The 27,977-nt window shown below is 50.6% G+C and overlaps 1 protein-coding gene across 1 annotated transcript in view; it reads right to left on the bottom strand.

Moving 5' to 3' along the window:
• The window catches only part of SPTAN1 (spectrin alpha, non-erythrocytic 1), a 66,142-nt gene extending 39,371 nt beyond the window's left edge, over window positions 1-26,771 (bottom strand). Inside the window, 17 exon segments of the mRNA XM_013993907.2 lie at window positions 1-205; window positions 751-906; window positions 1,015-1,092; window positions 1,837-1,947; window positions 2,527-2,664; window positions 3,512-3,613; window positions 4,557-4,692; window positions 5,815-5,969; window positions 6,044-6,188; window positions 6,330-6,463; window positions 8,310-8,456; window positions 8,714-8,854; window positions 12,630-12,670; window positions 12,673-12,754; window positions 14,522-14,761; window positions 23,833-23,883; window positions 26,678-26,771. Coding sequence (XP_013849361.2) covers window positions 1-205; window positions 751-906; window positions 1,015-1,092; window positions 1,837-1,947; window positions 2,527-2,664; window positions 3,512-3,613; window positions 4,557-4,692; window positions 5,815-5,969; window positions 6,044-6,188; window positions 6,330-6,463; window positions 8,310-8,456; window positions 8,714-8,854; window positions 12,630-12,670; window positions 12,673-12,754; window positions 14,522-14,761; window positions 23,833-23,865 — 2,044 coding nt within the window. The 5' untranslated portion in view covers window positions 23,866-23,883; window positions 26,678-26,771.

Below are 27,977 nucleotides of genomic sequence, written 5' to 3'. Positions count from 1 at the left end.
CTTTCAGCTCCGTGGCCTCCAGCAGCTTCTTCCACAAACTGATGACCTCGTTCATCCGCGCTGCCACTTCATCCTTGGCGTAGTGGTTGACGTCAATCAGCTTCTGCCCGGCTTTCTCCAGGGCATCGATGCGGCTCTGGTTCGCAGAGAGCTCAGCCTCAAAAGCCTGATGCTTCTGTACTTTTCCTTGTAGGTTGGATGGGTCCTGCCGATGAAAAAGAAGGGAGCTCCACCTTGAACCTGACGACATCAAGTCACGCCGTGACATTACCTGACGTAACATGACCTTATAATGTTACCTCCACTCTTACCTTTTTTTTTTTTTGTTTTTTTGCCTTTTCTAGGGCCACTTCCTGTGGCACATAGAGGTTCCCAGGCTAGGGGTCCATTCATAGCTGTAGCTGCCGGCCTACACCAGAGCCACAGCAACACGGGATCCGAGCCGCGTCTGCAACCTACACCACAGCTCATGGCAACGCCAGATCCTTAACCCACTGAGCAAGGCCAAGAATCGAACCCACAACCCCATGGTTCCTAGTCGGATTCGTTAACCACTGAGCCATGATGGGAACTCCCCTCCCCTCTTATATTTATAGAAGCACGTGTGCATGGTCAGCTTACATTAAATGGTGTGTTTTTTGAAATTTCTAGTTTTTTCTTTAGCTATGATGTATTTGGGAGAGCTGTGTTTAGCTCACCACCCTGTGTTCAGCTTACAAGTGCTACATGGCAGAGCCAACAGGACATTACTTTATAAGCTTCGTCGGTGGCGGTTTTCATCTTCTCGTTGACCCAGCTCTTGAGCTCATCAGAATCACGGAAAAACTGCTGCAGATGGAAGGAATCGGCCAGCTGGGCGCGGCGGTACATGGCTCTCTCGTGAAGGGCGTTGCGGCGGCTCAGCAGCTGCAAGACAAGGCTCCCTGTGAACCCTGGTTCCTGCTCCCTGCAGACCCATCTCGGGAGGGGCGGCCGTGGACAAAAGGGAGGTGCTTAGGGCAGCCGCACACTTACCGCATCCCGGCGAGTAGCCACGTCTTCCATGGCGTAGTGGTTGTTCTGAATTAGCTTGGTTGCAAATTCGTCTAAGGCCTAGAAGAAGAGCAAGGTTCTTCAGTGGTGAGCGACCCTTGCACATCTGGCCCCCAGAGGAGCCAGGACACGAAACGCTCTAGACTGAACACGGGTTGAGGTTTTCCCTGTCAGGTTTGCTATGACAACCCTCATCACTTAGCTCCTGAGCTTCTGCTCCATGTTCTTGGGGGGCACAACGCCCCGCTCCCCCGACTCAAGACTAGAGATGCTGACTGCGGTTAATGTCCGGACTGGATCGGACGGGGGTCAGATAACAGGTCAACAGCCTCTCAATTCCCACTTCTAAGACTGGTGTCCGGTGGGGAAAATACCCCTTAGGTTAATTCCTAACTCCTCTTAGGGGAAGGGAAACTCGATTTGGAGATTTACACTGAGAAAAATGATTTCACTCTAGAAGGTGTGTTATGTCTCCAGCAAGGAGCTTATCATCGCGAGATTTTAAACACCCAGAGTGCCTCTCACATGGAGCCTTCACCAAATCTGCTCAGAAGCCTTTTGGAACAAGAAGAGGGTCTGTTTACTCTAAGGAGCATCTGGGGCACAGACATCAGGAAGGGATCTTGGGGGCTCCCATTGTGGCAAGACGGGATCCATGGTATCTCTGGAGCACTGGGATGCAGGTTCAATCCCCGGCCTGGCCCAGAGGGTTAGGATCTGGTGCGGCTCGGTTCGGATGCCCTGGCCCGGGAACTCCAGGTGCTGTGGGGCGGCAAGGGGGAAAAAAAGAAAAGGCGCTCTCACTGTGATCTTCTCCTCCTGGGCGCTGAGGGATTTCTCAAAGTCCTCGTGCTTCTTGAGAAGCGCTTCCACACTATCCAAGGAATCCCCCAAGTCCTCGTTCAACAAGAAAGCCTTGCAGGAGGAAACAGAGTGTTGAGACAATGTCCCATTCCTTTAACCCCTTAAGGCTGCAAAGCAAAGGCTATTTTGGTCAAAATACAAAAAGGAGGAAAGAGATCTTATAGCTGTTGAACTTTCAGATCTCTTTTACAAAGCCTAAAATCTGTTCAGTTTCACTTAAAACTAATCCAGCAACGCAGTATGACCCTGTTCTATAGTCTACTGAAACTTTTATTTCCAGTAGTGTCCATTGCTTCTATTAGATTTCAATTATGCATAATGCTAATTGCCGGGGGGGTGATCTCCACTTTAACAAAATTCTATAAAAAAGAAAGAAAAAAGAAAAAAGGAAAAAAAAATTAATCTGGCATCGGAATCAGAAAAAAACAAAACAAAATTCTACTTTATGCCATCACACTCGTCTAAAAAACTGGGACCTTTCAATCTCTGCAGCAGGGGAAGTGCTGGCAGAGCCCACAGAAGCCGGCAACCCCCCAGCTCAACGAGAAACTGAACTAGTCCTGATTCCCGGGCAGAACAAGCTAAGCGAGCAGCAGACGTGGCAGGCGGTCGGGTCCCGTCCCCAATCACCTCTTGCTTGCTCATCCAGTTGTCCACCTGCTCGGTGTCACGGTAGAAGAGCTGCAGGTCCATGCACTGCTCGTACTGCTGGCGGCGCAGCTCCCACAGCTCCAGCAGCGCAGCGCTCTCCTCAGACAGGACGGCCAGCTGCGAAGGAGGGGGGACAGGCAAGGAGACACCGGTCAGACACAGAGGCCGCTTCGGAATTTCTAAGCCTCACGCTTTGTTCTGATTCGCAAAAGGGGACGGATGACATTTACGTGTACATGTCAACTACGTCACAAGACATCACAAACCCTGAGCGGCTTACGAGGTTACGGCTTGGGAGGTTACACTAAGCCTAAGTGGGCGGTCCCCTTAGGATGGGTCTAGAATTAACTTCCTGCCACGTCATCACAAATGATGGTGGTACAAACAGGAAGAAAAAGGGCGTCTAGGGAAAAGCGTGGCAGCGCACATGGAGACGGGGCTTTAGTCGAGAGACGCCAATGCAGTGGGTACCCGCGGAATGCGCTGCCCAGACCCAGGAACACCCAGATGTGATTCTTAGGCTCCAAAGCTAATGAATAAAGTGCGCCTCTGATGGGTCTCTTCTTGGTCTATGCAATACTAAAAATATCTATCACAATGTAATGTTCCTCAGGCATCTTCCTAAAGGTCCTTGGGAACTCTGGAATTATCTACACACCTACCCATAAACCCAGGAAAAATCTGTTTCCTCTTGGCTCCAACTACTGATGCAGAACTCAACTCACTGCCCAGTCCCCTTTCAATAGGAAATGTGTCACATGTGTCCCCAACAAATGGAAGGTTCTCTCTCTGATCAATGAGTGCAGGTTCTGTTTAAAATCTCTTGAGCTGCTGCTCCTTCATTTCCAGGAGGAACCTCTCGTGTAGGTTTTCTCACACACCATGGTGACTCCACGTCGGGACAATTAAGGATGGATAAGGCTCTCAGGGACGTTTAATAAAAGAATCTTTTCTTCTCTCTTACCTTCTCCCTCACTTCATCTGAGGCATAATGACCAGCAGCAAGCAGGGCCTGTCCAGACTCGTCTGCAGATTTAAAGCTATCCTCATGAGCATCAATTTCACCCTACAGAGGAAAAAAGGACAACTTAGGCCCAGCATCTCATACAGGAAGGGTTAGCTGTAGAATTTCAAACAATCACCAAAAGTCAGAATATCACATCCAGAATGAGGAACAAATCAAAGATAAAGCCGGGTTTCCTAATATATGCCTAGTATGTCAAACACGAGAGCAGCACTTATGTAGAAGTCTATTTCCTACTGGCTTTTCAGGCCACCTGTCTGTTCTATGGGTCTGCCCTGTGCCAGAGGGATTTGTTTGATTTTATAAAACCTGGCAGGGTGAGTCCTGCCCAGAATGCCATGGGTCTTCCTGTCTCAGCTGTATTTTTTTTTTGGTGGTTTTTTTTTTTGTGTGTGTGTGTGTTTTTTTTTAGGGCTGTATCCACGGCATATGGAAGTTCCCAGGATAGGGGTTGAAGCAAAGCTGTAGCTGCCAGCCTACACCACAGCCACAGCAATGCAGGATCTGAGCCATATCTGTAGCCTACACCACAGCTCACAGCAACACCAGATCCTCTACCCACTGAGCAAGGCCAGGGATCCAACCTGCATCCTTACGGATACTAGTCAGGTTCCTTGTATTTGTTAATGTGATTATAGGTAGCCACCTCATGGTTCCTAGTCGGATTCGTTAACCACTGCGCCACGAGGGGAACTCCCTAAACAAAGACACCTCTTAACATGGCACAGAACAGGTGAGAAAACGGCAGCCAGAGCGTGGCCCTTCGCTGCTATGCACCACAGTTCCTCCCCCGACTCCACCCGGCTTCACCGTCTGTTAGAAGCAGGTGAAGTAAGTCTCCAGAGGCAAAGCCAGCATCCATCCTTGTGGTGATGACCAAGCACGTGTCAACAAGGTTTCAGCCACTCCTGACCGCAAGTGACGGTGCCACAGCGAAGCATTGTAAGCTCACGGCTTTACTTCTGGGAGGTCCCGGAGGCCTTACCTTGTGCTCCTGATGTCTATCCAGCAGGGCTTCGGCACCAGCCACGTCGTTGGCCAGCTCATCTGCGTTGATGAGGGCTTTCATCTCGGTGACCCAGCTGGTGAGGTCCCGGAAGTCAGCGAGGAAGCGCTGAAGCCTACGGAAACCAGAGGACAGTCGGCAGAGGCCTCCAGGGTGGAAAATGCCACCCTAAAGCTCCCAATTCTGTGTTCTCAAAAGTCTGACCATACAAACTGTAGCCCTGGGAAATATGGGTCTCGTTCAACCTAGACTAGAAAGGAAAGCAGAAGGCTGAAGTCAATCCCTTTTTTTATTTGACTTTTAGGGCTCCACCCATGGCACATGTGGAGGTTCCCAGGCTAGGGGTCCAATCGGAGCTGTAGTCATTGGCCTACACCACAGCCACAGCAACGCCGGATCCGAGCCACACCTGCGACCTACACCGCAGCTCACGGCAATGCTGGATCCTTAACCCGCTGAGCAAGGCCAGGGATTGAACCCACAACCTCACAGTTCCTAGTCGGATTTGTTTCTGCTGCACCACGACAGGAACTCCAAAATCAAGCCTTTAAAACTTAGGTTCTGGAGTTCCCGTCGTGGCGCAGTGGTTAACAAATCCAACTAGGAACCATGAGGTTGCGGGTTCAGTCCCTGCCCTTGCTCAGTGGGTTAAGGATCTGGCGTTGCTGTGGCTCTGGTGTAGGCCGGTGGCTACAGCTCCGATTCAACCTCTAGCCTGGGAACCTCCATATGCCGAGAGAGCGGCCCAAGAAATGGCAAAAAGACAAAAAAAAAAAAAAAAACCAACTTAGGTTCTATGCACCACGATAATTCCCTGGGCTTGTCTCTTATTTTCAATTCCCTTGTCAACCCCTTACTTATTAGTAAGAAGCATTCTTTTTCAATCCTTGATTTACTCAATTTTAACAGGATGTTTCACATGATGCATAGATTGCTAAAGAAATATTTTCAGGAGTTCCTGTCGTGGTGCAGTGGTTAACAAACCCAACTAGGAACCATGAGGTTGTAGGTTCGATCCCTGGCCTCGCTCAGTGGGTTAAGGATCCGGCATTGCCAGGAGCTGCGGTATAAGTCGCAGATGTGGTTTGGATCTGTGTTGCTGTGGCTGGCAGCTGTAGCTCCAATTCGACCACTAGCCTGGGAACCTACATGTGCCACAGGTGTGGCCCTAAAACAACAAAACAAAACACCCACAGAAGCTCGTGGAACAGGCTGTGGAGCCCCAGGCTGTTTCTACCTGTATGAATCATTGAGACGCGCGTGTCTCTCGGCAGCCAGGGTGCGGATCTGCTCCCAGTTGGCAATCAGCTCCTCTCGCTTCACTTGGATCTGGGTGGCGCTCAGAGGGTGGCACTGCTGCAGGCGGTCGGCCTCTGCGCACAGGGCTTTGACCTGGAGATACACCTTTTCAGTGCTGCCCTCTTGACCCCTGCAGACTCATTCAGAGAGTCAGCTTCAAAACCCACCTTGTCCTCTAAAGCAGCAAGATCTCTCTCCAAACCCTCGTGTTTCCGAAGCAGAGCCTGAACGCTGGCCAGGTCGCGGCCAAAATCGTCAGAGGCCATTAACTGCTCCTTCTCCTTAATCCAGCTGATGGTCTCATCCACGTCCCTACAGAAGGGGGCACCAGTATATCCACAGTTACGACGACGGTCCAGGGCTGGCAACCAGACCCAGGCAGCCCCGCCACTTCTTGGCCTCGCCAGGCGCCTCCCAGGAGGCCCCATCCCAGAAGCCTGCTTGGCTCGGTACCTGTTGAAGCGCTGGACCTCGGCTGCACCAAAGAGCTTGCCCTGCCGCTGAAGCGCCAGTCCCTTCAGGCGCTGCCAGGCTGCGTTCACCTCGTCCTGCTTCGTCTTGATCAGCTCCTCCTCGGGGTGCTGCTCCTGAACAAGGGAGAACAGAGACTGCAGCCGGCCCATCACCCGGCCATGGGTATCGGCTCCCTGATGAGCCTGCTTCAGTAAACCCTGTCGTCCTGAAGAAATACTGGCTTTTGTGTGGACTGAGGGAAGCTTTAGCTTCTATTTCCAGTTATGTTAAGAGGAGGAGCCATTACAGCCCGGAGCCATGCAGCGAGTCTCTAGAGGGGTTTTGTGCAGCAGCCCCAAACCTCTGTGTAAGGGGCTTCGCCTGCACCTTTGTGGGAGCTTCGTCCATACACCATGCTGCCCCAGCTGCTCTAAAGTTTGATATTTCTTCACCCCCCCCTTTTTTTTGGCCACACTTGCAGCATGTGGAAGTTCCTGGGCCAGGGATCAAATCCGAGCCCCTGCAGTGACAACACTGGATCCTTAACTGCCAGGCTACCGAGAAACTCTCAAAATTTGGTATTTCAAATGTCATGAGGCTATTAACAAGCATTCCTGTCTATGCACATGGTTTTCAGGATTTGTGCCTGACTCCACACTAGAGATAACCTTCCCTACTAAGCACATTTGGTTTTGCTTAAATAAAAATCACAGGGAGTTCCATTGTGACTCAGTGGTAACGAACCCAACTAGTATCCATGAGGATACAGGTTTAATCCCTGGCCTCGCTCAGTGGGTTAAGGATCTGGCATTGCCATGAGCTGTGGTGTAGGTCACAGATGCAGCTCCAATCATACATTGCTGTGGCTGTACTGTAGACTGGCAGCTCCAGCTCCAATGTTGACCCCTAGCCTGGGAACTTCCATACACCACAGGTGTGGCCCTAAAAAGCAAAAAATAAATTAAAAAATAAAAGTAATGTGTTAAAAAAAGATAACTGAATCACTTTGTTGCATAGTAGAAGCTAACACAACATTATAAACCAACTATACTTCAATAAAACAAAACAAAAACAACAACAAAATAGGAAAATAGAATGAGATCCCTGCTGGCCCAGTGGTGAAAGATCCAGCACTGTCACTGCAGTGGTGCAGGGTTGATCCCTGCCCAGGAACTTCCACATGCCATGAATGCAGGAAAAACAAACAAACAAACAAAAAAAACCACGTGAAGCAAGAAAGTGAGGCACTTCGGGGCTGAGGGAGCCCCCTGGGAGATTGAGTGGCCTGCCTGTTCTCCTCGGATCAACCCTGTGACGGCCCAGGATTCTGGGACAGCTCATCTGTCGCTCAGAAGGGTGAGGTTACATCTGAGGAAACGCTGGCTCTTCTTTCCCTTCATCACTGATCCAAAGGGCACAAGCACCAGCCCCGAGAGGTCTGCATATTGAAAATTTGTACCCTCCAAACCAAGTTTCCCTAAAGCAAGGCCCCTAGTTTCTCTTCCTTGTTGTCCTGCAGGCCTGCCCTCAGAGACCACGGGGAGGGGCTGCGCCAGCCCCTCTGATGCCCCAGAACGACCGGAGGGCCATCCACCACTGGGCTCCCAGGCCCCCGAGGTCAGGGGAGCTTTGGCTCTGAAAGGGAAGAGCAATCAGGCATCGCTGGACATCTGCCAACGCGGAGCAGCGCTCCCCGCCACACCCTGGTCTGAGGAACCCTGACAACCAGCTTCAGCCGCCCAATAAAAGCTTCCGCAGCCCGACCTGAAAGTGGGTGGAGGGAAGAGATCAAACGAGCCCCGCCCTTCCTGCCGCGGCCCAAGTGAGAAAGCGGGGCTCAGCATCACCGCCTCCCTGCTCAAGAGAGAGCCCTCCGACGTGCGCTCCAGAGCTCCGCAGTGTCGCCACAGCTTTGCTCCTGAAAGCACCAGGACGTGAAGACACCGGTGCTCGGAGAAGACATGGCGCGTCCCCACTTACCTGGACGAGCTTGGCGGCAAACTGGTTCACTTCGTTGACTCTTTCTTCGTGGGCGGCCATATCTGTTTGAAACTCTTCGAATTTCTTCTGTAAAACCTCCACGTGCTCCAGGTCCTGGCCCAGCTCCTCGGAAGTCACGATTGCTTCCTACTCGGGGACCACAGGAGAGCCAGTCACCGAGGAACACTTGGGGACAACGGCTCCCAGAACGTCACCCCGGGGTGGGCCGCGGCAGCACTGGGGGGGGGAGCTGTCTGAGGGTCCCTCTCCTAGTGAACAGGCGGGGCCCGTGGCCCTTCCGGCTCGCAGGCTCCAGGTGTCAGAAGACGCCCCCCCACCGCTCCTGCTTACACCGCTGCACCCCCGCCCCTGCCCAGGCCCGCGCGCCTCCTGCCCCACCGCACCTTGTCATTGATCCAGTCCATCACGTCCTCACACTCGCGCAGGAACTGCACCAGCTTCTGGGCCTGCAGCAGCTTGACGCCCTTCTCCCGCATCTTCTCCAGAAGCAGCTCCCACTGGCGGTGCAGCTCCGTCAAGCGAGTCTGGAGGTTGAGAGCCCCACCCCACAGGTTACAACCGTCTGTGCGGGACCCGGCTCCCCCTCCAGAGCCCCAGCAAGTCAGACTCTCCGGGCGCTCTGAACGAGTCTTTTCAAAAGATAATCCAATCCCCACATCGAGGGGATTCAACTGTGGAGAGGAAAACGCATACACCTCACAGTGGTTTGGTGGGTCTTAAAACATAAAAGCAACTGACCTTTCGCAGGCAGCGGAACTCTGGTTTACTCCGAGGGAATTTATTATGTTATAATCATCAGTGATTACCGATGTCATGTTATTTGTAAATATTTAGGTAATGTTTTACTTATTATTACTTATTGAATTACGGAAGTGGGATTCCCAGGTCAGACGACTGCTGGGGAAGGAAAGACGGAGAATTAACTTGGAACCGCAGCGGGAATCACTGAAGGATGTGTTCTGAAGTCATGGAGATAAAAGGTAAAAAAACGAAACGAGGTCCTGTAGGTGCCATAAATGTAAAGAAATAATTATGAGGCACAGGTAAAGAAGAAAACCTTTAGAGACAAAGAGTGTATATGTGTATGTGAGTGGGTCACCTTGCTGTACAGAAGAAAACTGACAGACACTGTAAACCAGCTACAATGGAAAAAATAAAAATCATTAAAAAAAAAAAGGAGTTCCCGTCGTGGCTCAGTGGTTAACGAATCCGACTAGGAACCATGAGGTTCGATCCCTGGCCTCGCTCAGTGGGTTAAGGATCTGGCACTGCTGTGAGCTGTGGTGTAGGTCACAGACACGGCTCGGATCTGGTGTTGCTGTGGCTGTGGTGTAGGCCGGCGGCAACAGTTCCAGTTAGACCCCTAGCCTGGGAACCTCCATATGCCGTGGGTGCAGCCTTAAAAAGACAAAAGACAAAAAAAAAAAAAAAAAAAAAAAACAAGAAGGAAACTTTAGTATAAGAGTAGAAAGATGGGGTCCTGAAATCAGCCGTCAAAGAGGACTGATTCTGGGCGGAAGATGCGGTGCCTCTGTGAAAAGCCAGCATTTGTGGCACATCGCAAGTGAATTTTACATCAAGCCACACCCAGGTGGCAGCCACAGGCCCAGACACAGTCACCTCCCAGCATTCTGGGTTCTCACACCACAGTCCCAGTAAGGACTCAGGAACCGGGGGTGTCATCAATTCAAGTTGGAGCGGGGCACTCTGGCGACCCAGCCCAATCTCAACGTGCGGGTGATGCCCACCCAAGATCCTGGGAGTGTCTGTGTGACACAGACAGAAACCAGTACCACACACACAAACTCCACCCGAAGAGAAGCCTGGGATCCACCCATCATTGAGATGCTGCTCCCCGGAAACTACAAACTGAAGAGCCACGGGGCCGTCAACGTGGGTGGATGCTCCTGGAAACAGGTACGGGTGGTTCATCTGAAGGGAGAAAGCCGACGGGGAAGATAAAGGCTCACACAGTCACTTCCGTCACTGAGGGTGAAAACGAGTCCACCAGTGAGGGACGCGAAAGGCATTCCAGGCAAGGGCGGGAAGGCAACCAACAGCAAGTCATGCGCCACCTACTCGGATGTGGGAGCCAATGTGGGTGGCGGTGACTATGGGACGCCACGCCGTCCGGTACGGTGTGAAAGTCTAAACCGGCGACAGACAGGTTATCCAGGACACAAACAGGCTTCACACCCACCCACCTTCCTCTAAGCTAACCCCGCCTGCCCAACTGAGCTGCTGAGTTCCCGGGTCAGATAGTTACCCAGCCTGGATGACCGTGGGACCTGTGAGCACAAGAGCAGGGACTGCAAGAGACCCTTTGCTCAAACTAAAATGGGGCCACAGAAGGCTCAGGAAAGCCCTCGCCTTAAAGTCAGCGGTCGGTCACTCACAAATTTCATTTCCACACCCTCAGGGGAAGAAGCAGGGCAAGGCCCGTTCCAGCACTGAAACAACGTGCCCGTTCCTGCTGGGGCTCCTCTTGGCAACACGGGGGTTCGGCAGAGTCCAGTGTCACAAGCCTACTGGTATCTGAGTGCATGAGTGGGCAGGGAGGCAGGTGCCCTTAGGACACACGCCGAAGGCCGGCAGGGTGGAGGGAAGCCCTGGCCGACGCAGGTGGGTTTCTCAATGGGGGCCCGAGCAAGCAGCAGCAGAGCAGCACTTGGGGAAAATTTAAGAAGAGCCGACAGGAAATACGGGTTGGGAAAATAAAGCAGCGAACTGCGATTAGAGAAAGGAAGGAGTGGATGGAAAGGCCGGTTTTGTCACCCGTTCGCTGTGGGAACCTGGGCAGGTCACTCAAACTCCCGAGCGTCTGTCTCTGCCCTTCCACACACTATGGCCACGGCCAGCCTCCTGTGCCCTGGAGCGGTGACAAAGTGTTTGCACCCAAACAGCCACTAAAAGCTCCTCGCCAACTAGGAGCTACAGAGCCTTCAAATGCTGCTTTATAGGAAGAACAGCCTTTCTGACACCCCTGAATGAAGTGAGCTCTGGGTCTCCCTCCCCCAGATTAATTACTAAAGCCAAACACTGGATCTATTTCTCATGTTCCCCATGAGTAACCCGGTTAAACCAGCACAGAGCAGCCCCATTAACTCTGCTGACTGCATTCCCGGTAAAACTGCATTTAAAATGGTATGGAAATGGGCCAATATCTAATTGTATTTAACTGCAGAGACACGTATTATATTGCCCAACCGGGGTGAATGCAGGATTAAATAGGTGGTCATATGGCATTTAGAATTTACTTCTATTTCCTATTTACAATCATCACTCAGATGATTTACTTGTTATTAATAAGCTGAAGGCCCGCTGCAAGTCTTCAGTGTAAGACGGCAGAGCATATAAGAGCAAAAGAGAGAGGCGTGTGAACTGAGGAAACCCCTGCACCAGATCCCAGGGGAACGGAAACTCCGCGGTGGGGACCAGGGAACAGCAACGGACGAAGAAACGTCCTAGCTTTCGCCTCACTCTCTGGGATTTTGCCTCGACTGGCCAAGGACTGGAGACACTGGTGCCTCAACGGAAGGAGACTTTGGATGACAGAGAACAAAGACAGACAAGAAGGAAATCAAAGGCAGAGAAGGGCAACCAGGCAGGAGAAACTAAGCGTGCACACCTCGTCCCAAAGGGCTGGCTTTCCCCTTAATATCCCGTCACTGGAAACGTTAAACAGAGAAAGAAGAATGATCGCCCCAACCCCAATGAATGGCACCCAAACAACCCAGACCAGGAGTCTGAGGACGCCTGCTTCAAAGTCAGTTATAAAGTCAGTCCACGGTCACTGACCAGCAGGTGCCAGGTCATCCCTTGAAGCTGCACCTTTGACTGGCCTGCTGACCAGACCTCCTGGGGCAAGTGCCAAGATCCAGAAAGCAAGCTTTCTGACAGAGAACTTTCCTCTTAGTGTCCGTGATTCATTCTATTTATCTTTGTGTCCTAATCCCTAAATTCACCCATTTCACTAATACGCTCTCCCATCCAGTGACCATCTGAAAATGTTACAAGTTTAATATACACAGTCTCCTTTAAAGTAAAACTGCATCTTAATTGGTTCTACAAAAAGAACATTAACTTCCTGACCGAGCGTACAAACGCTGTTATGATTGTACTGAATCATCGTGTTACAAAGGCAGGATTTGGGAAACTCCATGAGGAGACTTCGCCAAGTCTTTGTAAAAGCTGGAAAAACCTATCTTTTTAGGAACCCCAACTGACATGCTAGCATTTGTCCCTATCCTCCTGCCGACCAGAGGAAGACCATCCACAGCAGGCACTGCTTCTACTCACCCTGATGGTTTCAGATGCAAAGTGCCCTTCGGAGATCATCAGTTACCAGTCTCGTCCAGCTTCACGATGGCTCCTGAGTTGGCCTGCACTTCGGCTTCAAAGGCCTGATGCTTCTGCAGCTTGCCCTGTTGGTGGACCACGAAGTGAGCCACAGATGCACCTCACCACCCACCATTCTGCTCCCAGCCCCCCCGTTATTCCTCCCCTCCTGATCCCAGTCCCTCTCACTACAGACCCCTCACTCAGCACCCCGCCCACTCCCCTACCGGCTCAATTACTCAAATACTGTGGCTGCACCCATACCTGCCCTCTGGAAGCTGGCCACCGAGGCCCACAACCTTGCAGACAGCAAGACACTGCAAATTATCCTAATTTTCTCGTCTAGCAGGAAATCAGCCTTCATGGACAGCCAATCCCTCTTAGAAACACAGAAGCACACTGAGAGCTTTCTTGGCACGTGGTGTCCGCCCCTGAGTAACTCACTCCCGTTGGGAGACGATAAGACACTTTTTTAAGCTCTGCTTTAGAAACCACACTCTTCGACGGATTTGACTTGACACGTTCCATTTTTCAACACCTTTTTTTTTTTTTTTTTTTTTGGTCTTTTTAGGGCCACACCTGTGGCATACGGAGGTTCCCAGCCTAGGGGTCGAATCAGAGCTGTAGCTGCTGGCCTACAACACAGACACAGCAACTCAGGATCCGAGCCACGTCTGCGACCTACACCACAGCTCACGGCAACACTGGATCCTTAACCCACTGAGTGAGGACAGGGATCGAATCTGCATCCTCATGGATGCTCATCAGATTCGTTTTCTGCTGAGCCACGACGGGAACTCCAACATGTCTTTTTAATCATGTACTAAGCTGGGAGGGGCCGTGCCTAGGGCTGCATGATCATGTCCTCTCTCAGAAGACTCTGGGCTAGTAAAGGAATCATGGGTTCCTCCACCAAAATCAACGAAAAGAAAGGTTTTCTATTTTTCTTAAATCAGCTTTATAAATTTTCAGCAGCATCCACACTGATGGTTAGCATGCCTTTCTCAAGAACATATACTCCACGGAGTTCCTGTTTTGGCTCAATGGTTAGCAAATCCGACTAGGAACCATGAGGTTGTAGGTTCGATCCCTGCCCTTGCTCAGTGGGTTAACGATCCGTTGTTGTCGTGACCTGTGGTGTAAGTTGCAGACGCAGCTCGGATCTGGTGTTGCTGTGGTTCTGGCGTAGGCCAGGGGCTATGGCTCCGATTGGACCCCTAGCCTGGGAACCTCCATGTGCCATGGGTGCAGCCCTAGAAAAGGCAAAAAAAAAAAAAAAAAAAAAAAAAAAAAAGGAGTTCCCGTCGTGGTGCAGTGGTTAACGAATCCGACTAGGAACCATGAGGTTGCGGGTTCAATCCCTGCCCTTGCTCAGTGGGTTAAAGATCCAGCATTGCCCTGAGCTGTGGTGTAGGCTACAGACTCGGCTCGGATCCCAAGTTGCTGTGGCTCTGGCATAGGCCGGTGGCTACAGCTCCGATTGGACCCCTAGCCTGGGAACCTCCATATGCCGCAGGAGCGGCCCAAGAAATGGCAAAAAGACAAAAAAAAAACACACATATTCCGAGATCAACCCAGACCTTTCTTGAAAAACGCTGAAGGATCACTGATGGTTGCAGGACAGTGGATTATGAACCACCAGCTTAAAGCATCCATGAAAGATACATTAAAGCCTGCAGGAGTCCACATGCACGCTCGCTGAGGGATTTTTGAAGCGTGAGGGAGTCGTTCCCTATGTGTGATCTACATTCTTCCTGCTGCTCAGTCTCTCAAGGTCATCATTAAATGTCTTTGTCTAACTTTTGGGCAAAAACATTTGAGCTCTAGAGTTTTGGCAGGCACCGCAGACGCACCTGCAGATTGGTGGGGTCTTTGTAATTCTCATCAGACGCGATCTGAAGTTTCTCCTGAATCCATTTCTCCAGCTCTTCGGCATCTCTCTGGAAAAACTGGAATCGGTAGGAATCTTCAAGCTTCTGGCGCCTAAGGGTCGAGAGCTCCTTGAAGCGGTGGTACCGGTCGAGGACCTGCTGCCGCCGCTCCTGGATGTCCTCTGCTGTCTCCAGCACTTTGACCCCACTTGGGTCCATTTTCTAAAAAGACAGAAAGCCCTGAGATAAGCACAAGTTACCAAAACAGATTGGGTGGAATTAAGCCTCTAGAAAGGAAAGAAAGAAAATTACCAGAGAGCTTGAGCAGACAAATGAAGAAGGCGGCCTCCCCTCAGGAACTGACAGTGAAGCCCAGGTCCCGCCCCTTGGTAAGAGGTGGCTACCCCACCGCCTGCAACGCCTGCCCCCAGGATCCCTCAGAGGAGGCCTCACCACCACGGCCACATGTGAAAAACGTGACGGCGGGAACAATGGTCTATACTGGTCTGTGACTGGTCACTGGTCTGTGCACTTCATGGTATGGAGATTAGAAAGCATTTACTTTTCGGTCTTTTTAGGACCATACCCTTGGCCTATGGAAGTTCCCAGGCTAGGGGTTGAACTGGAGCTCCAGCTGCCAGCCTATGCCACAGCCACATCCACAGCCACGCCAGATCCCTTAACCGACTGAGTGAGGCCAGGGAATGAACCTGAGTCCTCATGGACACCAGTTGGATTTGTTAGCGCTGAGCCACAATGGGAACTCCAGAAATTATTTTCTCTTTTTTTTTTTTTTTTTCTTTTCAGAGCCACATCCACGACATATGGAGGTTCCCAGGCTAGGGGTTGAATCGGAGCTGGAGCCACCGGCCTACACCACAGCCACAGCAACATGGGATCCGAGTCACATCTGTAACATACACCAAAGCTCACAACAATGCCAGATCCTTAACCCACTGAGAGAGGCCAGGGATTGAACCCGCAACCTCATGGTTCCTAGTCGGATTCCTTTCCACTGTACCACAACAGGAACTCTGGAAATTATTTACTCTTAATTCAGCTTTTTTACCTTTCTATATCTCGGCCTGTTAGTCAATGAAGAAAAGGAAATGATTATAAAATAACCAAGTCTTTTTTTATTGTTTTGGCCATGTCTATGGCATGCAAAAATTCCCAGGCCAGAGACTGAACTCTTTCCAAAGCAGAGGCCGGAGCCACAGCAGTGATGATGCTGGATCCGTAGCCATTAGGCCATCAGGGAATCCCAGCAACTGAGTCTTTAACATCAAGAACTGAAAGAATTTACCTAATGTAGCCGACATCTCAGTTACCCCGAAAAGCCAATCCTACAAGTTTCTTCAGGCTGCCAGAGAGCCTGGGCAATGAACAGGCTCTGCTTCATCTGAATGCACAAAAGTGAAGGAAAATCACGGTGTTTTTTTTTTTTTCTTGGCTGCATCAACAGCATGTAGATACTCCCACACCAGGGACTGAACCCACACCACAGCAGTGACCCAAGCTGCTGCAGTGACAACATCAGATCCTTAACTGGCTGAGCTACAAGAGAACGCCCTCACGGTGTATCTTAGGGGGAAAAAAAGTGTGCTAAAAGGTTCCTCCTACTTTCCTCTTACCTGCTCAAGTTAACTACAAATGCAGGCTAACTGCGTGAGTGGTACCTCCCCACCCCAACTTTAAAATCTCACATTTCTGGGCAGTGGTTACGATCCGATGCAGAGGGGGTTGGGCGTGGGGGGGGGGGGGGGGGGGGGGGGGGGGGGGGGGGGTCAGCCAGACTATATTCAATGCAAAAAAAAAAAAAAAAATTCACATTTCTGGACAGGTTCACCAAATTTCAATGTCAAAAAGAAAATCTGACCTATTTATGGGAAAAAGCCAGAATATGCTACCTGCCCTTACGAGGAATAAGCCATTTTATCCTCTAACCTAGGACGGTCCCACGGGAGAAACCGATACAGACTAACCAATGGCAGAGAGCATCTAAATGCGCCAGTAGCATGCGCTCCTGGACCAGCCCCCTTCCCTCTCTGAGCCTCGGTTTCCTAGAATGACTTGAAAGGGCCAGGTGAGAATGAGATGATCCCAAGACCCTTCTAACTTTAAAATTACATTCTACAGAGTAGAGTCTATGACTTGGTGAAAAAGGAGACCTGATAAGCTTCTTCTCCATAATTCATACAAGATACAAAAACTGAGCTGCCTGGCAAACATCTGAGAGCTCTTCCTGTGACCTTGTCTGCCTGGCCCAGCTAGTGGGCCAGGATAAGCAGGCTAAGGATCAAGCACGGAGGTCCCTGTGTGCCCCCACTTTCCCCTCCCCAATCCAGCTGTGAGGTAACCGCCTCTGCTGAGATCTGGGCCGTTTCCAGCTCTTCAGAGATTAAAGCAGCTCTAAGAGGTGTCAAGGAAAGCACTGTCTGCACCGAATCAACTCCGAGGACACTCTCTCTAGGGAGAGCCTACCTCTCTAGGGAAGAGACCAGGAGTGATCACAGCAGGGTCCCTGTTCCTTCCAAATTCACCAGTTGGTTGTTTGGGTTTTTGGCCACCCCTCGGCATGTGGAATTCCCAGGCCAGGGATCAGATCTGAGCCTCAGTCTGTGACCTATGCTGCAGCTTCAGCAACACCAGATCTTTAACCCACTGTACCGGATTACCCACCGTGCCAGGCCGGAGATCCAGCCCGCATCCAGCACTGCAGAGATCACTGTGCCACAGCGGGAATTCCAACCAGTTATCTTGTTATTATTCTTCTCCCACAAAGTTCGATTTATTTGTTTGACTATAAGAGAGCCACATCCTCTGCACGTCATTCTCATGTCTAAGACCTTCCATGGCTCCCTCCTGAGAGAGGATACACTGTCCCGCTTGAGCTGGACCCTCTGGTCTCACCCACGCCCCTCACCCTCCCGGCACACAGAAACACGGACTCCTCCCAAACACACGATTCTCCTGTGTGACCCCAAGCCACTCGCTCAGGCTCCCTCTGCCTAGAATGTCCTTCCTCGTCTCTGGATAACTCCCGTCCACAGCTCAACACCCCCCGAAGTGAGCAGGCTGCGCTTTACCACGTTGGACTGGACTCAGCTCTCCTTTCCTCCCCACTTCCCAGACTTTTTTTTTTTTTTTAACGGTCACACCAGTGGCATATGGAAGTTCCCGGTCCAGGCGTTGAATGTGAGTCACACCTGCAGTGCTGGATCCTTAACCCACTGCACCACAGAGGGAACTCCTCTCCTTCTCAGACTCTAACTTTGCCGCAGATTTACAAAGCACCTGCATATACTTCCCACAGCATAATGAGACTGAACACACTGTAGTCTTTATTGTTGCAGCCCGATTTCTAGCAGTCAGAGGCCTTTAACAAATGTTTGTTGCACAAATGACGGAGCAGATGCAACCCTGGCTCACGTGCAAAGGGTGGAGAGCCCTCAGTCATCCACCCAAGTTTCATCTGCCATGTTGTCTAACTGGGACTCTGTCCAGGTAACAACTAGATCTGTGACAAGAATGTGCTGACTGAAGCTACATGAGGTGTCAACCTCATGACCACACCTGAATGACGGACCCTGGGCCCAGGCGGCATTGTAGCCGCTCCTCTCACGCTGGCAGGGTGGGACCTCAGACAAATCAAATTCAAGGAGCAGAGTTTTGCATGCTTAGACAGCTGTGTCTGAAAAAATACTTCCTGTTCTTAAAATGAGCTTCAAGAGAGTCCTTAAAACAAAAAACAGAGAGTAATCTTGACAAATTGAAGGTCTGCGCCGAACAGGGCGGTTTGGTTTATCAGCCTCGCTGGGAGAGGCTGGCTTCTGACAGGATCTGGACAAGCATCGCTACCATCTCTGGCCACGCTTCCTAGAACGAGGACGGTTCACTCATTCGCCCGCCTTATCTGCTCCAGGTCTATCTCATCAAACTTCCTCACCAACCACAAGCTACAGGCCCTAGGCAGCTCTACTTCCCAGACCAGAAAGTTCCCTCTGGCAGAAACATCCCTCCCAACTCCCAACTCCACGACACACCCACTCGAACCCCTCAGAGTCTAAAGCAGCCGCCTTGTCCTCTCTCGAGTCCTGAATCCGAAGCCCTCACCCCCTCCGTGGCCCTCCGAGAGCACCACCGCGTCACTTTTTCTTTTTGCTGCACCTGTGGCACATGGAAGTTCTTGGGCCAGGGATCAAGCCCATACCACAGCAGTGACAGTGCCAGGTGCCATAAGGGAACTCCTTCCTGGATTTTTATAAATTCTTTAGAGAATTTAGAGTTCCTAAGGAACTGTAAAAAAAAAGATCTTACCTTACTTTTGCTCTCTGACCAGAGAACTTGTCATGTATTTAGAGGTCAGTCGCACTGAATCTGGAAACAGACTACTGGCACTTCATTAAGTAGTCAAGAGTCAAAAGGTCATCTATTAAGCAAGACATGGAGCTAAGTGACCCGGATGCTCTGGTTCCCAGACCAGCATGCTAGAACCAGTGACCCTTTTTTTTTTTTTTTGCCATTTTCTTTGGGCCGCTCCCGCGGCATATGGAGGTTCCCAGGCTAGGGGTGGAATCGGAGCTGCAGCCACTGGCCTACGCCAGAGCCACAGCAACGCGGGATCTGAGCCGCGTCTGCAACCTACACCATAGCTCACAACGCCGGATTGTTAACCCACTGAGCAAGGGCAGGGATCGAACCCGCAACCTCATGGTTCCTGATAGGATTCGTTAACCACTGCGCCACGACGGGAACTCCTAGAGCCAGTGACTCTTAACATGACGGGAGCTCACCTGGTCTTTACTAAAGGCTGTTCAGGAGTTCCTGCTGCGGTGCAGTGGGTTAAGAATCTGACTGTGGCTCAGGTCACTGTGGGGACCCAGGTTTGATCCCTGGCCTGACACAGTGGGCTAAAGGATCCAATGCTCCCGCTGCTTGAAGCTCAGGACACAGCTGTGGCTCCGATTCAATTCCTGGTCCAGGAACTTTCGTATGTTGCAGGTGTGGCCATAAAAAAAAGAAAGAAAAGTATTTCCTGTTGTGGCACAGCAGAAACAAACCCGACTAGTACCCATGAGGATGTCGGTTTGATCCCTGGCCTCACTCAGCAGGTTAAGGATCTGGTGTTGCCGTGAGCTGTGGTGTAGGTTACAGATGTGGCTCGGATTCCGCATTGCTATGGCTGTGGCGTAAACTGGCGACTACAGCTCCGATTCGACCCCTAGCCTAGAACTTCCAGAGGCCGCAGGTACAGCGGCCCTAAAAAAGGCTGCTCATTTATTAATTTCTTTTACTACCTCTTATCTTTTCCAGCCCAGCCCCACTTTGGAGGGGAAAAAGGGGGGAGAGGAGAATATATGAATCATTTTTTTCAGAACTAAATTATTAAAAAAAAATTTTTTTTGGCTTTACCCAAGGCATGCAGAAGTTCTCGGGCCAGGGATCAAACTCACCCCACAGCAGCAATAACACCAGAGCCTTAACCCACTAAACCAGCAGAGACTGCCTTAATTTTTTAAGATTGAGTCTTCTTGAAGTTAATAAACAATTAGAGTTAAGAATAACTGATATGCTCCTTTTGTTTTCATCTCTCTGGAAACAGTTAACATGGAAAAACAGCAGCAAATTATGCACCTAATTTGCTTCCTTATAAAATTTAGTTTCCAAGGAATGCATCATATGTATCAACATGTAACAACAGCTCCACTGTACAAGGGTTTCTGTCAGATGCCCCAGTCTTTAATGTCCATGGTGTCCTACTGTCACGGGACTCACTGTGCTTCCTTCGGCTGGAGAGAACTCTCTAAAGGATTGCATGTGGGAGCAGCCCTTTAGGATGAAAAAAGAACTCCCAACATAATACTGCAAAAGTTCCACTTGAGCAAGCCCCCCTGCTTGGGTTCAGCTTGCGGATCGGAACCTACCAATCCAGGGAGACAGTCCAGCGAGGCCCTGCTGAAATTAACCAACCTAAAAGGCCCTCTTTGTCACCCCAGTGAAGTAGGACGAGTCAATTCTATACCAAGTGCTTTGGTCAGGCAATAATGGACTTTTCTTTCCTGCAGGAGATCAGCTGACGTCAGTAGGTGGGAGCTCTGCCAAGTCACAACCGGCTGTCTCTGGGGAGCCTGGCATCTGAAAGTCATCAGCGCTCTCCGCGGCTGTGGGCGCTCAGGGTGTTCATTTGCGTGACCACAGGTCACAGCAGCTCCCCCTCCCCTCTCTCTACACTTCCAGTTTCTTTTTGCTCCTCAGAGGGTCACTGCCACAGACCACCTTAAACACAGGAAAAGATTTCACATGGCCAAAGACCCGCTGCCACCCAACGTGCTACAACCTCTCCCCCACAGCTCTGGGAGGCAGCGGAATGTTCTGGACGCTGCCAGTGTGCAACCCGTTCCGAGGCACACGGACAAGAACTCCACCCCAGGCCAGAAATATGCAGCTGACTGATAAGACTCCAACGAGAAGGTTCCAGGCTGTTCCCAGCCTTAATGGGATTAACACCTCTTGAGAGCTACAAAGGAAGACGCTGGGAAATGCGCCATAAAAAAACCCAACCTCCAACCACAGCAACCCATCTAGCTCGCGCGCCAACGGCCTAAAAGCTGCAAAGGAGCCAAATTCCAGGGCTACAATCAACGGACTGACTGCTTATCTCAAAGCAGTGGGTTAACCCTGATTTTCTCAATCAAACCTCCGTTTGTGGAGAAAGGCTGAATGCATTCTCTGTTCAAGGATAGCTTCCCACTTGAGGAAACTGAAGGAAAAAGGTCGTATTGTGGCAAATCTTATTAGGGAAGACTGGCTCTTTATAAATGCTGCAATGCAGCGGTCAAAATGTTAGCTGCATCATTCAGCAAGTGAAGTGAATTGAACCCAGGGGATAAAACAGGAATTACAACTATGTCCTCTATTGTAATAAATAAAAAGAACTTGTCAGCATTCTTACAGGACTGCTAGATCTCTGCAAAGAAAGGGGGGTGTCTAAAGATAGGAATCTTGGCTAGAAAGTTCTAGTGTCACCGCAAGTCAATGGCCAGGAATCACTCCCCACATCTAACACACGCTTATACATGTTATCAGGTGAAATGACTCCTACAAAAGCAGATGGCCATTAATTTTTTTTTTTTTTTTTTTTTTGTCTTTTTAGGGCCGCACCCGCAGCACATGGAGGTTCCCAGGCTGGGGTCGAGTCAGAGCTGCGGCTGCCAGCCTACACCACAGCCACAGCAACTCGGGACTCAAGCCGAGTCTTCCACCTACACCACAGCTCAGGACAACGCTGGATCCTTAATCCTGGGATTGAACCTGCATCCTCATGGATACTAATCAGGTTCGTTAACCTCCGAGCCATTAATTATTACCTTTGTCTTCTTGAAGACCGCCAACAGACAGCTGTTTGAAGCTTGGTACTTAGGGAATTTTTTTTAAGGCTTAACCTAACCTGCAGCAGCTGTAAGGCCACTGTGCCAGGGACCTAAGTGTCTCTGGAGGGCGGGGAGAGGCAGGGGTGGGAAGGACTCTGAGAAACAGAAGAAAAGGCTGCAGATACAAACACTTTCAAATCAAAGGTCAAATGTTTTAAACTCGGCAAACTTGGCACCTGCAGTGAGTAGCTTAGGACAGCCCCACACAGCTCTCAACAGTGGAAGGATCCAGTAACCCGGGTTTCTCTATGGAACCTCAGAAGAGCATAAACTGTCCTGCAGCCTATTTGGAAACAAAGGGCTGGGAGCGCCGACCTCTCGGTGGCTGGCTGAACGTGCCGTTACAGGGACACAGGGGTGTTGGGAACACTGCAAAATGAAGCCTGACCTCGGGCAGGACCCCAGACGTATCGTTCGGAAGGGAGAGGGATTCTGGGGACTAAGAGGACGAAGAGAGCATTTGGCTCCATGGAAAAATTCAGAAACAGCACCCAGAGCAAAAGGTCAGAGGACCCATGCATCGGTTTGGTTTGTGTTGCTTAGTCAGAGCCTAAAGGTGCTTTTTCCCCCTGGCTGAGAAAGCCAGCAAATTTCACATTTCCACAGCAGGAGAATTACATCGACGGATATGGAAGGGCTCCCCCCTGCCCCCCCCCAAACAAGCCGCCAAAGAACTGGTTAGCGCCCATAAAATTTGATACCAACTGGTTCTCAGATGAAGTGAATTAACTCAAAACCAGCTCAGCTGCAGATTTCAGTGGTAGAACTAATGGCAGGCAGAGGAGTAATAATACATAAATTAAGACTTTGAGCCATAGAAAAACCCCAAATGTTTCTGCTTAAACCACACTCCAGTCTGGACTGTAGATCTGCACATCAGTCTTCAAATGGATTAATCACTTCAACTTGTTAGCAGGATTCTGCATAGGGGAGCAGGGATTTAGCCTTAAGGAGCAAAAGATTCATACTGCATTGCATCAAAATCCAGAAACACCCAGCAAGGTTGAGAAAATTTACTTCTGAATGCCTCCCAAACACTACCTTGCTGCTACTTACCTTTCATAACCTGTAAAATTCAGATGAGAGGTATTTAAGTGCAAAACATGTTACTGAGATTCAACACAGGAAAAAGTTATAATGGGCCCATTTTTATAAACCTTGTTTAAATAATGAGTCTGATTTATAAAAGGGCTTGCCTTGGATTTATCACCCATAATCAGTAGAAATTTGCAAAGTTGATTATTTCTCCTTATGGGTTATCAAGACATTAAGCACTTTTCTTTTTGAAAAACATTCAAAAACTGTACACAAATAAATACAGATATATAGTGAGATTTTTTTAAAAATGCAAGCTCATTTCAACATAAGAGTTGTGGCATAAGTCAGCAGGAAACAAACTCAAGTTTACAATCTTTGTCAAACTGAAAAGATACTATTTTTTTACTACATTTTCAGATTATTCTTTCTCAAATACCAGATGATGTTTCTTAATCCCTTGGTTCTTAAGAACCAAGCAACCATCAATCAAAAAAAAAAAAAAAATTAGCAAATACCACATGCAAATACCAGCAGGGTGATAAGAAATTAATAATATTCATGCCTTAAAGAGAAGAAGGTAAAAAACAGGAGGCTTTGGAAATTTTAGAATCAATCTACGAAGACATTTGTTCACGCAGCATCAAAAAAACCCAAACAAAACAAAACCCCAAAGCCTAATCGGTGTGCTTGACAGAAAGGTCATGCAGGCAGGGTTCTGTACCCTCTCTTGAGATCATTCGACCTCTTTTGACACGCGTGTGTCTTCACTGCAAGCCAGGCAAACTGAAAAGGTAACGCATTTCCTGCATGCTGGTCAAATACCTGGACTCTGCGTTTACGAAACGATGACAACATGACGGAGGAAGGTGGCGTCTAAAGGGGGGGGAGAGCAAGACAACAAGCTTCTAAGGGCAGGCTGATAAAGTCACTTCAAAACGAAGAGCACGGACCCTTACAAATCTAGAAAGACAGGTAAAAATCTCATGGTAGACATTTCCCCAGTGCTCTTCTCACGCCACAGAGCTTCTAAGTCCCACCAGGAATTTAAAATGGCCAAACCACCAAGGTTCTCGGGTCTCAGCAGATGTGCTGCCTTGGCCAAGCCATACCCTCTTCTGGGTCTCGGTTTCCCCACTTTTCAAACAGTCCTGAATAATCGTGAATGCACTTTTTTTTCTGGCTGAGCCTGCGGCAGGCGGAAGTTCCCAGACCAGGGATGGAACCTGCGCCACAGCAGTGACAATGCAGGATCCTAAACCCGCTGGGCCACAGGAGAACGCCCCGAAAATACTTTTTAACACTAAACATGCCTCCCCGCCTCCCACATTCCCACAGATTAACTGAGGTTCCTGGTACCAGATGGTTTCTGTAGCCCCTTCCATTCAATAATAAAACAGCATAATTTTGTGAGGCCGTCGGATACGAGAAAGAACCCAAGCTACAAAGATCTGATTTGGACCTGGGTTACGGGGACATTTCCTTTACAAAATACCATTTCCTGTTCAAAACCCAACCACGAGGAATACGCAAAAGAGGCAGAAGGGAGGTGAAGCCAGCTGCTCCTGTCCACTGGCCCCAAGTGATCAGCTCTGCGTGCCTCCACGGCATTCCTGGAGTCAGCATTTGCCGTCAGGGCGCTGCATTCTTCCACCTCCTCGGACCACAGCTGATGGGCTGCAACAGACCCACTGCATGGCTAGCAAAGTCCTCGCATAGCCCACGGAGGATCGATTACAAGGCCGGCCGCCTGCCCACTGTCCTCAGTGCAGGTTCAGCAATGACAGGACTGTGGGCTATTCCTGACATCCACTTCTCAGCATCTGCAGCCGCCATCCACCCCACCCCCCAAAGGGATGAAGGCAGGTAGAGGAAAAATTTCCTCTTGGAAATTCTAACCCAGGGAACCAAAGGCCATACTTAAACAGCAGCGCTCCCCACCTAACCTGTTCATCGATTGCTAGACAAGCTTATAGGGTGAGCCTATGACATATCAGATTTCTCTAATTATTAGATTACTACGCACACACTGCCAAAGATCAAAAACACATCTGAGAATGTTACCAAGCTGATGGTTCACCATAGGCCTCCCTCCCATCTGTCCAGCAGGGACCAATGCTCCTACCGAGTCTCGAGGCTCGGCTCTCCATCTAGGTCCCTGGATAACAGCTAACACACTTTGAGGGTCCCTTTGAGTGAGGCTGGCCTAGTTACTAAAAAAGGCTTACTGTTAATTTCCTGCACACAGCACATTTTTATTTTCCTGTAGCACATTTTTTAAACTTGGCCTTCAATGTGACCTTTCCAAACCTGACATCAGCTGCAAACAAAAGGGAAAATACAGGACGAGTTTGAGGAGCTGGAATCTTGGCTCATGGCTTCATACAGCTGAGTGTTCCCACTGTTCTTCAGATTTTCTGTTTCCTGGCTGCAAGACACCCCCACCCTTCCATCTTTGATACATTCTGCTTTAGTTAAGTCCAATTGCTATGACGACGCAATTTTCAACACATTATGAAAATATTTCATATGCTCTTTCTTCTCTCCTTCCCTAACAGCCATCGTGGTTAAGATTTTCTAAAATATCAGGATGAAGACAGAACAAAGAGTCACAGTCTAGGATCTATTATATAAAAGACATGACAAGGTGTTGCACCTCAACTCAGCCTTCTGGGCTAGTCTAGCTTTTAATTTAAAATATATCCAACCCTTAACCTTAACGAGCCCTTTGTTTAAAATACATTTTATCCCAGTTCATCGAAGAGAATTTTTTTTTTTTCCCAAAGAAGACTTTTAAATGAAAAGCAATTTTCTTTGGGAATCATCAACCAAATTCGCAGGAATAGCTTTCAAACAAAAGGCTGCTCTATCATTAAACACCGGCTGGCTGTAGAATTTCTGACAAATATTCTGTCCTCGACTCGAAAGACCTGGTCTCAGGGTAAAACAAACAAAAAACCCTCTAAGCTATTAAGTTATTTGATTTAGGTCTCCTACAAAGCAAGCGCCGCATCTACCAGTTATTTACAAGCAAATCAGTTGGGGAGGAAAGATATGTTTGTTACAAGGGACGAAAAGGAGATGGCCAATCTCGGACTTTTCTGCATCGAGAAAAGGCCAAGATCGCTACATTGGATGAAATTAAGGTCAAAGAGCCCTTCATCTTCCGCTCTTCCTCCCTCAAGGGCTGGGCCGGCACTGCTGGTCGGCTTTGGAGAAAGGAGCTGCACAAGTCGCTCCCCACCGAGGAGCCAGGATTGGGGGCGGCGGGGGAAGCGCCCCTCGGGGAGAAGAATGGAGAAACCAAGCGGACCAGGAAGCCCCCGCCCCACCTGCCGCAGCCGGATGGGGCAGGGCGGGGCCGAAGCCGGCTGGGGGAGGGGGGTACGGGAGGGACCTGGCGGCCCCCCGCCCCCTCCGCCCAGTCAATGACATTCCTGCGGCCGGCGCCCAGGCTCGGCCCCGCGGCTCCTCCGCAGCCCACGCACCACAAGCCGGTCGCGGCCGGTTCGCCCGGCTCCCCGCCCCACCGAGGGAGCGGCGAGGCAGCCCGGGCTCACCTGTCCGCGCGCTGGCGCGGCCCCGCCCCAGGGGCTGCCCGGCTCCCGGCCCAGGGGTCGACCGCCCTCGGGCCCCGCTCCCGCCCTGGCTCGCCCGCTCCTCCTCTCACCGGCTCCTGGGGGTGAGGGCAGTGGGTGCGTCGGGCCGGGGGTGCTGGGGGAACCGACGGGGCTCTGCGGCCTCCGCTCCTCTCCGTTCGCTCCGCAGCGGGTAGTGGCGGTGACGCGCGCGCCCCGCCTCTTTTATAGGCGGCCGCGCGCGTTCCGGCGGCGAGCGGGCGCGAGCGCGGGGGAAGGGCCCCGGCGCGGCGCGAGGGGCGGGGTCGAGCTCCGGCGGAGCAAAGGGGGCGGAGCTCCCGCCGACTCGCCGCCCGATCGTCAGGCGGAAAGGGTCGAGCGCTCCCGGAAGAAGCCGAAGAGGCAATGCGGGGGAAGAGCCGAGTCCTGCGAGCGCCGCGGGAGGAGGGGGAAGGAGTGCGCGCGCCAGGGGTGGGGGTTGATGGTGCAGTGGTGTCGCTACCTCCGCCCAGGCGGGCTGAGATGCTCCAGCCGCACCGCCCTCCCCGCAGCCAGCATCCTCCAATCCTGCCCCTCCCCGCCCTGCAGAGAATCTTCTGCACCCCACCCACCCCTCCGCCCCTGGGAGCCCTTCCAGGACTGCAGCGAAGGGCGGGGCAGGGCCATTGCTGCAGTCTGGCCGGGGATGCTTCGCGCCCCAGCCGGAAAAACGGCCAGTCACAAAGGGTGAGGTCACCCGTATGCTTCTCTTCCTCTTGCTCCCTTTCCCTAGGAGAAGGCTGGTGCGGGGACCCAAATCAGCCTTCTCTGTTGGGGGTTGGGGGTTGGGGGGTCAAGAAATAGAGGATGGGAAGTTACCATCGTGGCTCAGCGATAACGAACCCGCCTAGTGTCCATGAGGATGAGGGTTCGATCCCTAGCCTCGCTGGGTGGGTTAAGGATCCTGCATTGCTGTGAGCTGTGGTGTAGGTCGCAGAGGCAGATCGGATCCCGCGTTGCTGTGGCATAGCCGCAGCAGCTGTAGCTCCAATTCGACCTAGCCTGGGACCTTCATAGGCCGCGGGTGTGGCCCTAAAAAGCAAAAAATAATAAACTAAAGGAAGAAACCGAAAATGACTTGAGGCTTCGGGTTTGAGGAGGTAATAAGAGATGTCAAATACGATCATCAAAAATTTGGCGTTTATGTCTGTCTTTCTGAGATTTGAAGAGTTAACAATTTCTTAGGCTCTTACATCAACAGCTTCTGACAAGTCGCCAGTGGAACAGGATGCATTAGTCGTATTTTGCAAATGAGACATTAAGATTCTTTTTGCCACAATGAATTGATCTTTCCTTATGTACCAGGCACTCTGCTAAGCATGTCATGTATTAAAATTTTTAAAAATCTCTGCA

Source organism: Sus scrofa, chromosome 1 (genome assembly GCF_000003025.6).
Source record: "Sus scrofa isolate TJ Tabasco breed Duroc chromosome 1, Sscrofa11.1, whole genome shotgun sequence".
NCBI classification, from domain to species: domain Eukaryota; kingdom Metazoa; phylum Chordata; class Mammalia; order Artiodactyla; family Suidae; genus Sus; species Sus scrofa.
Note: the sequence above shows the minus strand (reverse complement) of the source record. Positions and strands in the feature narration are given on the sequence as shown.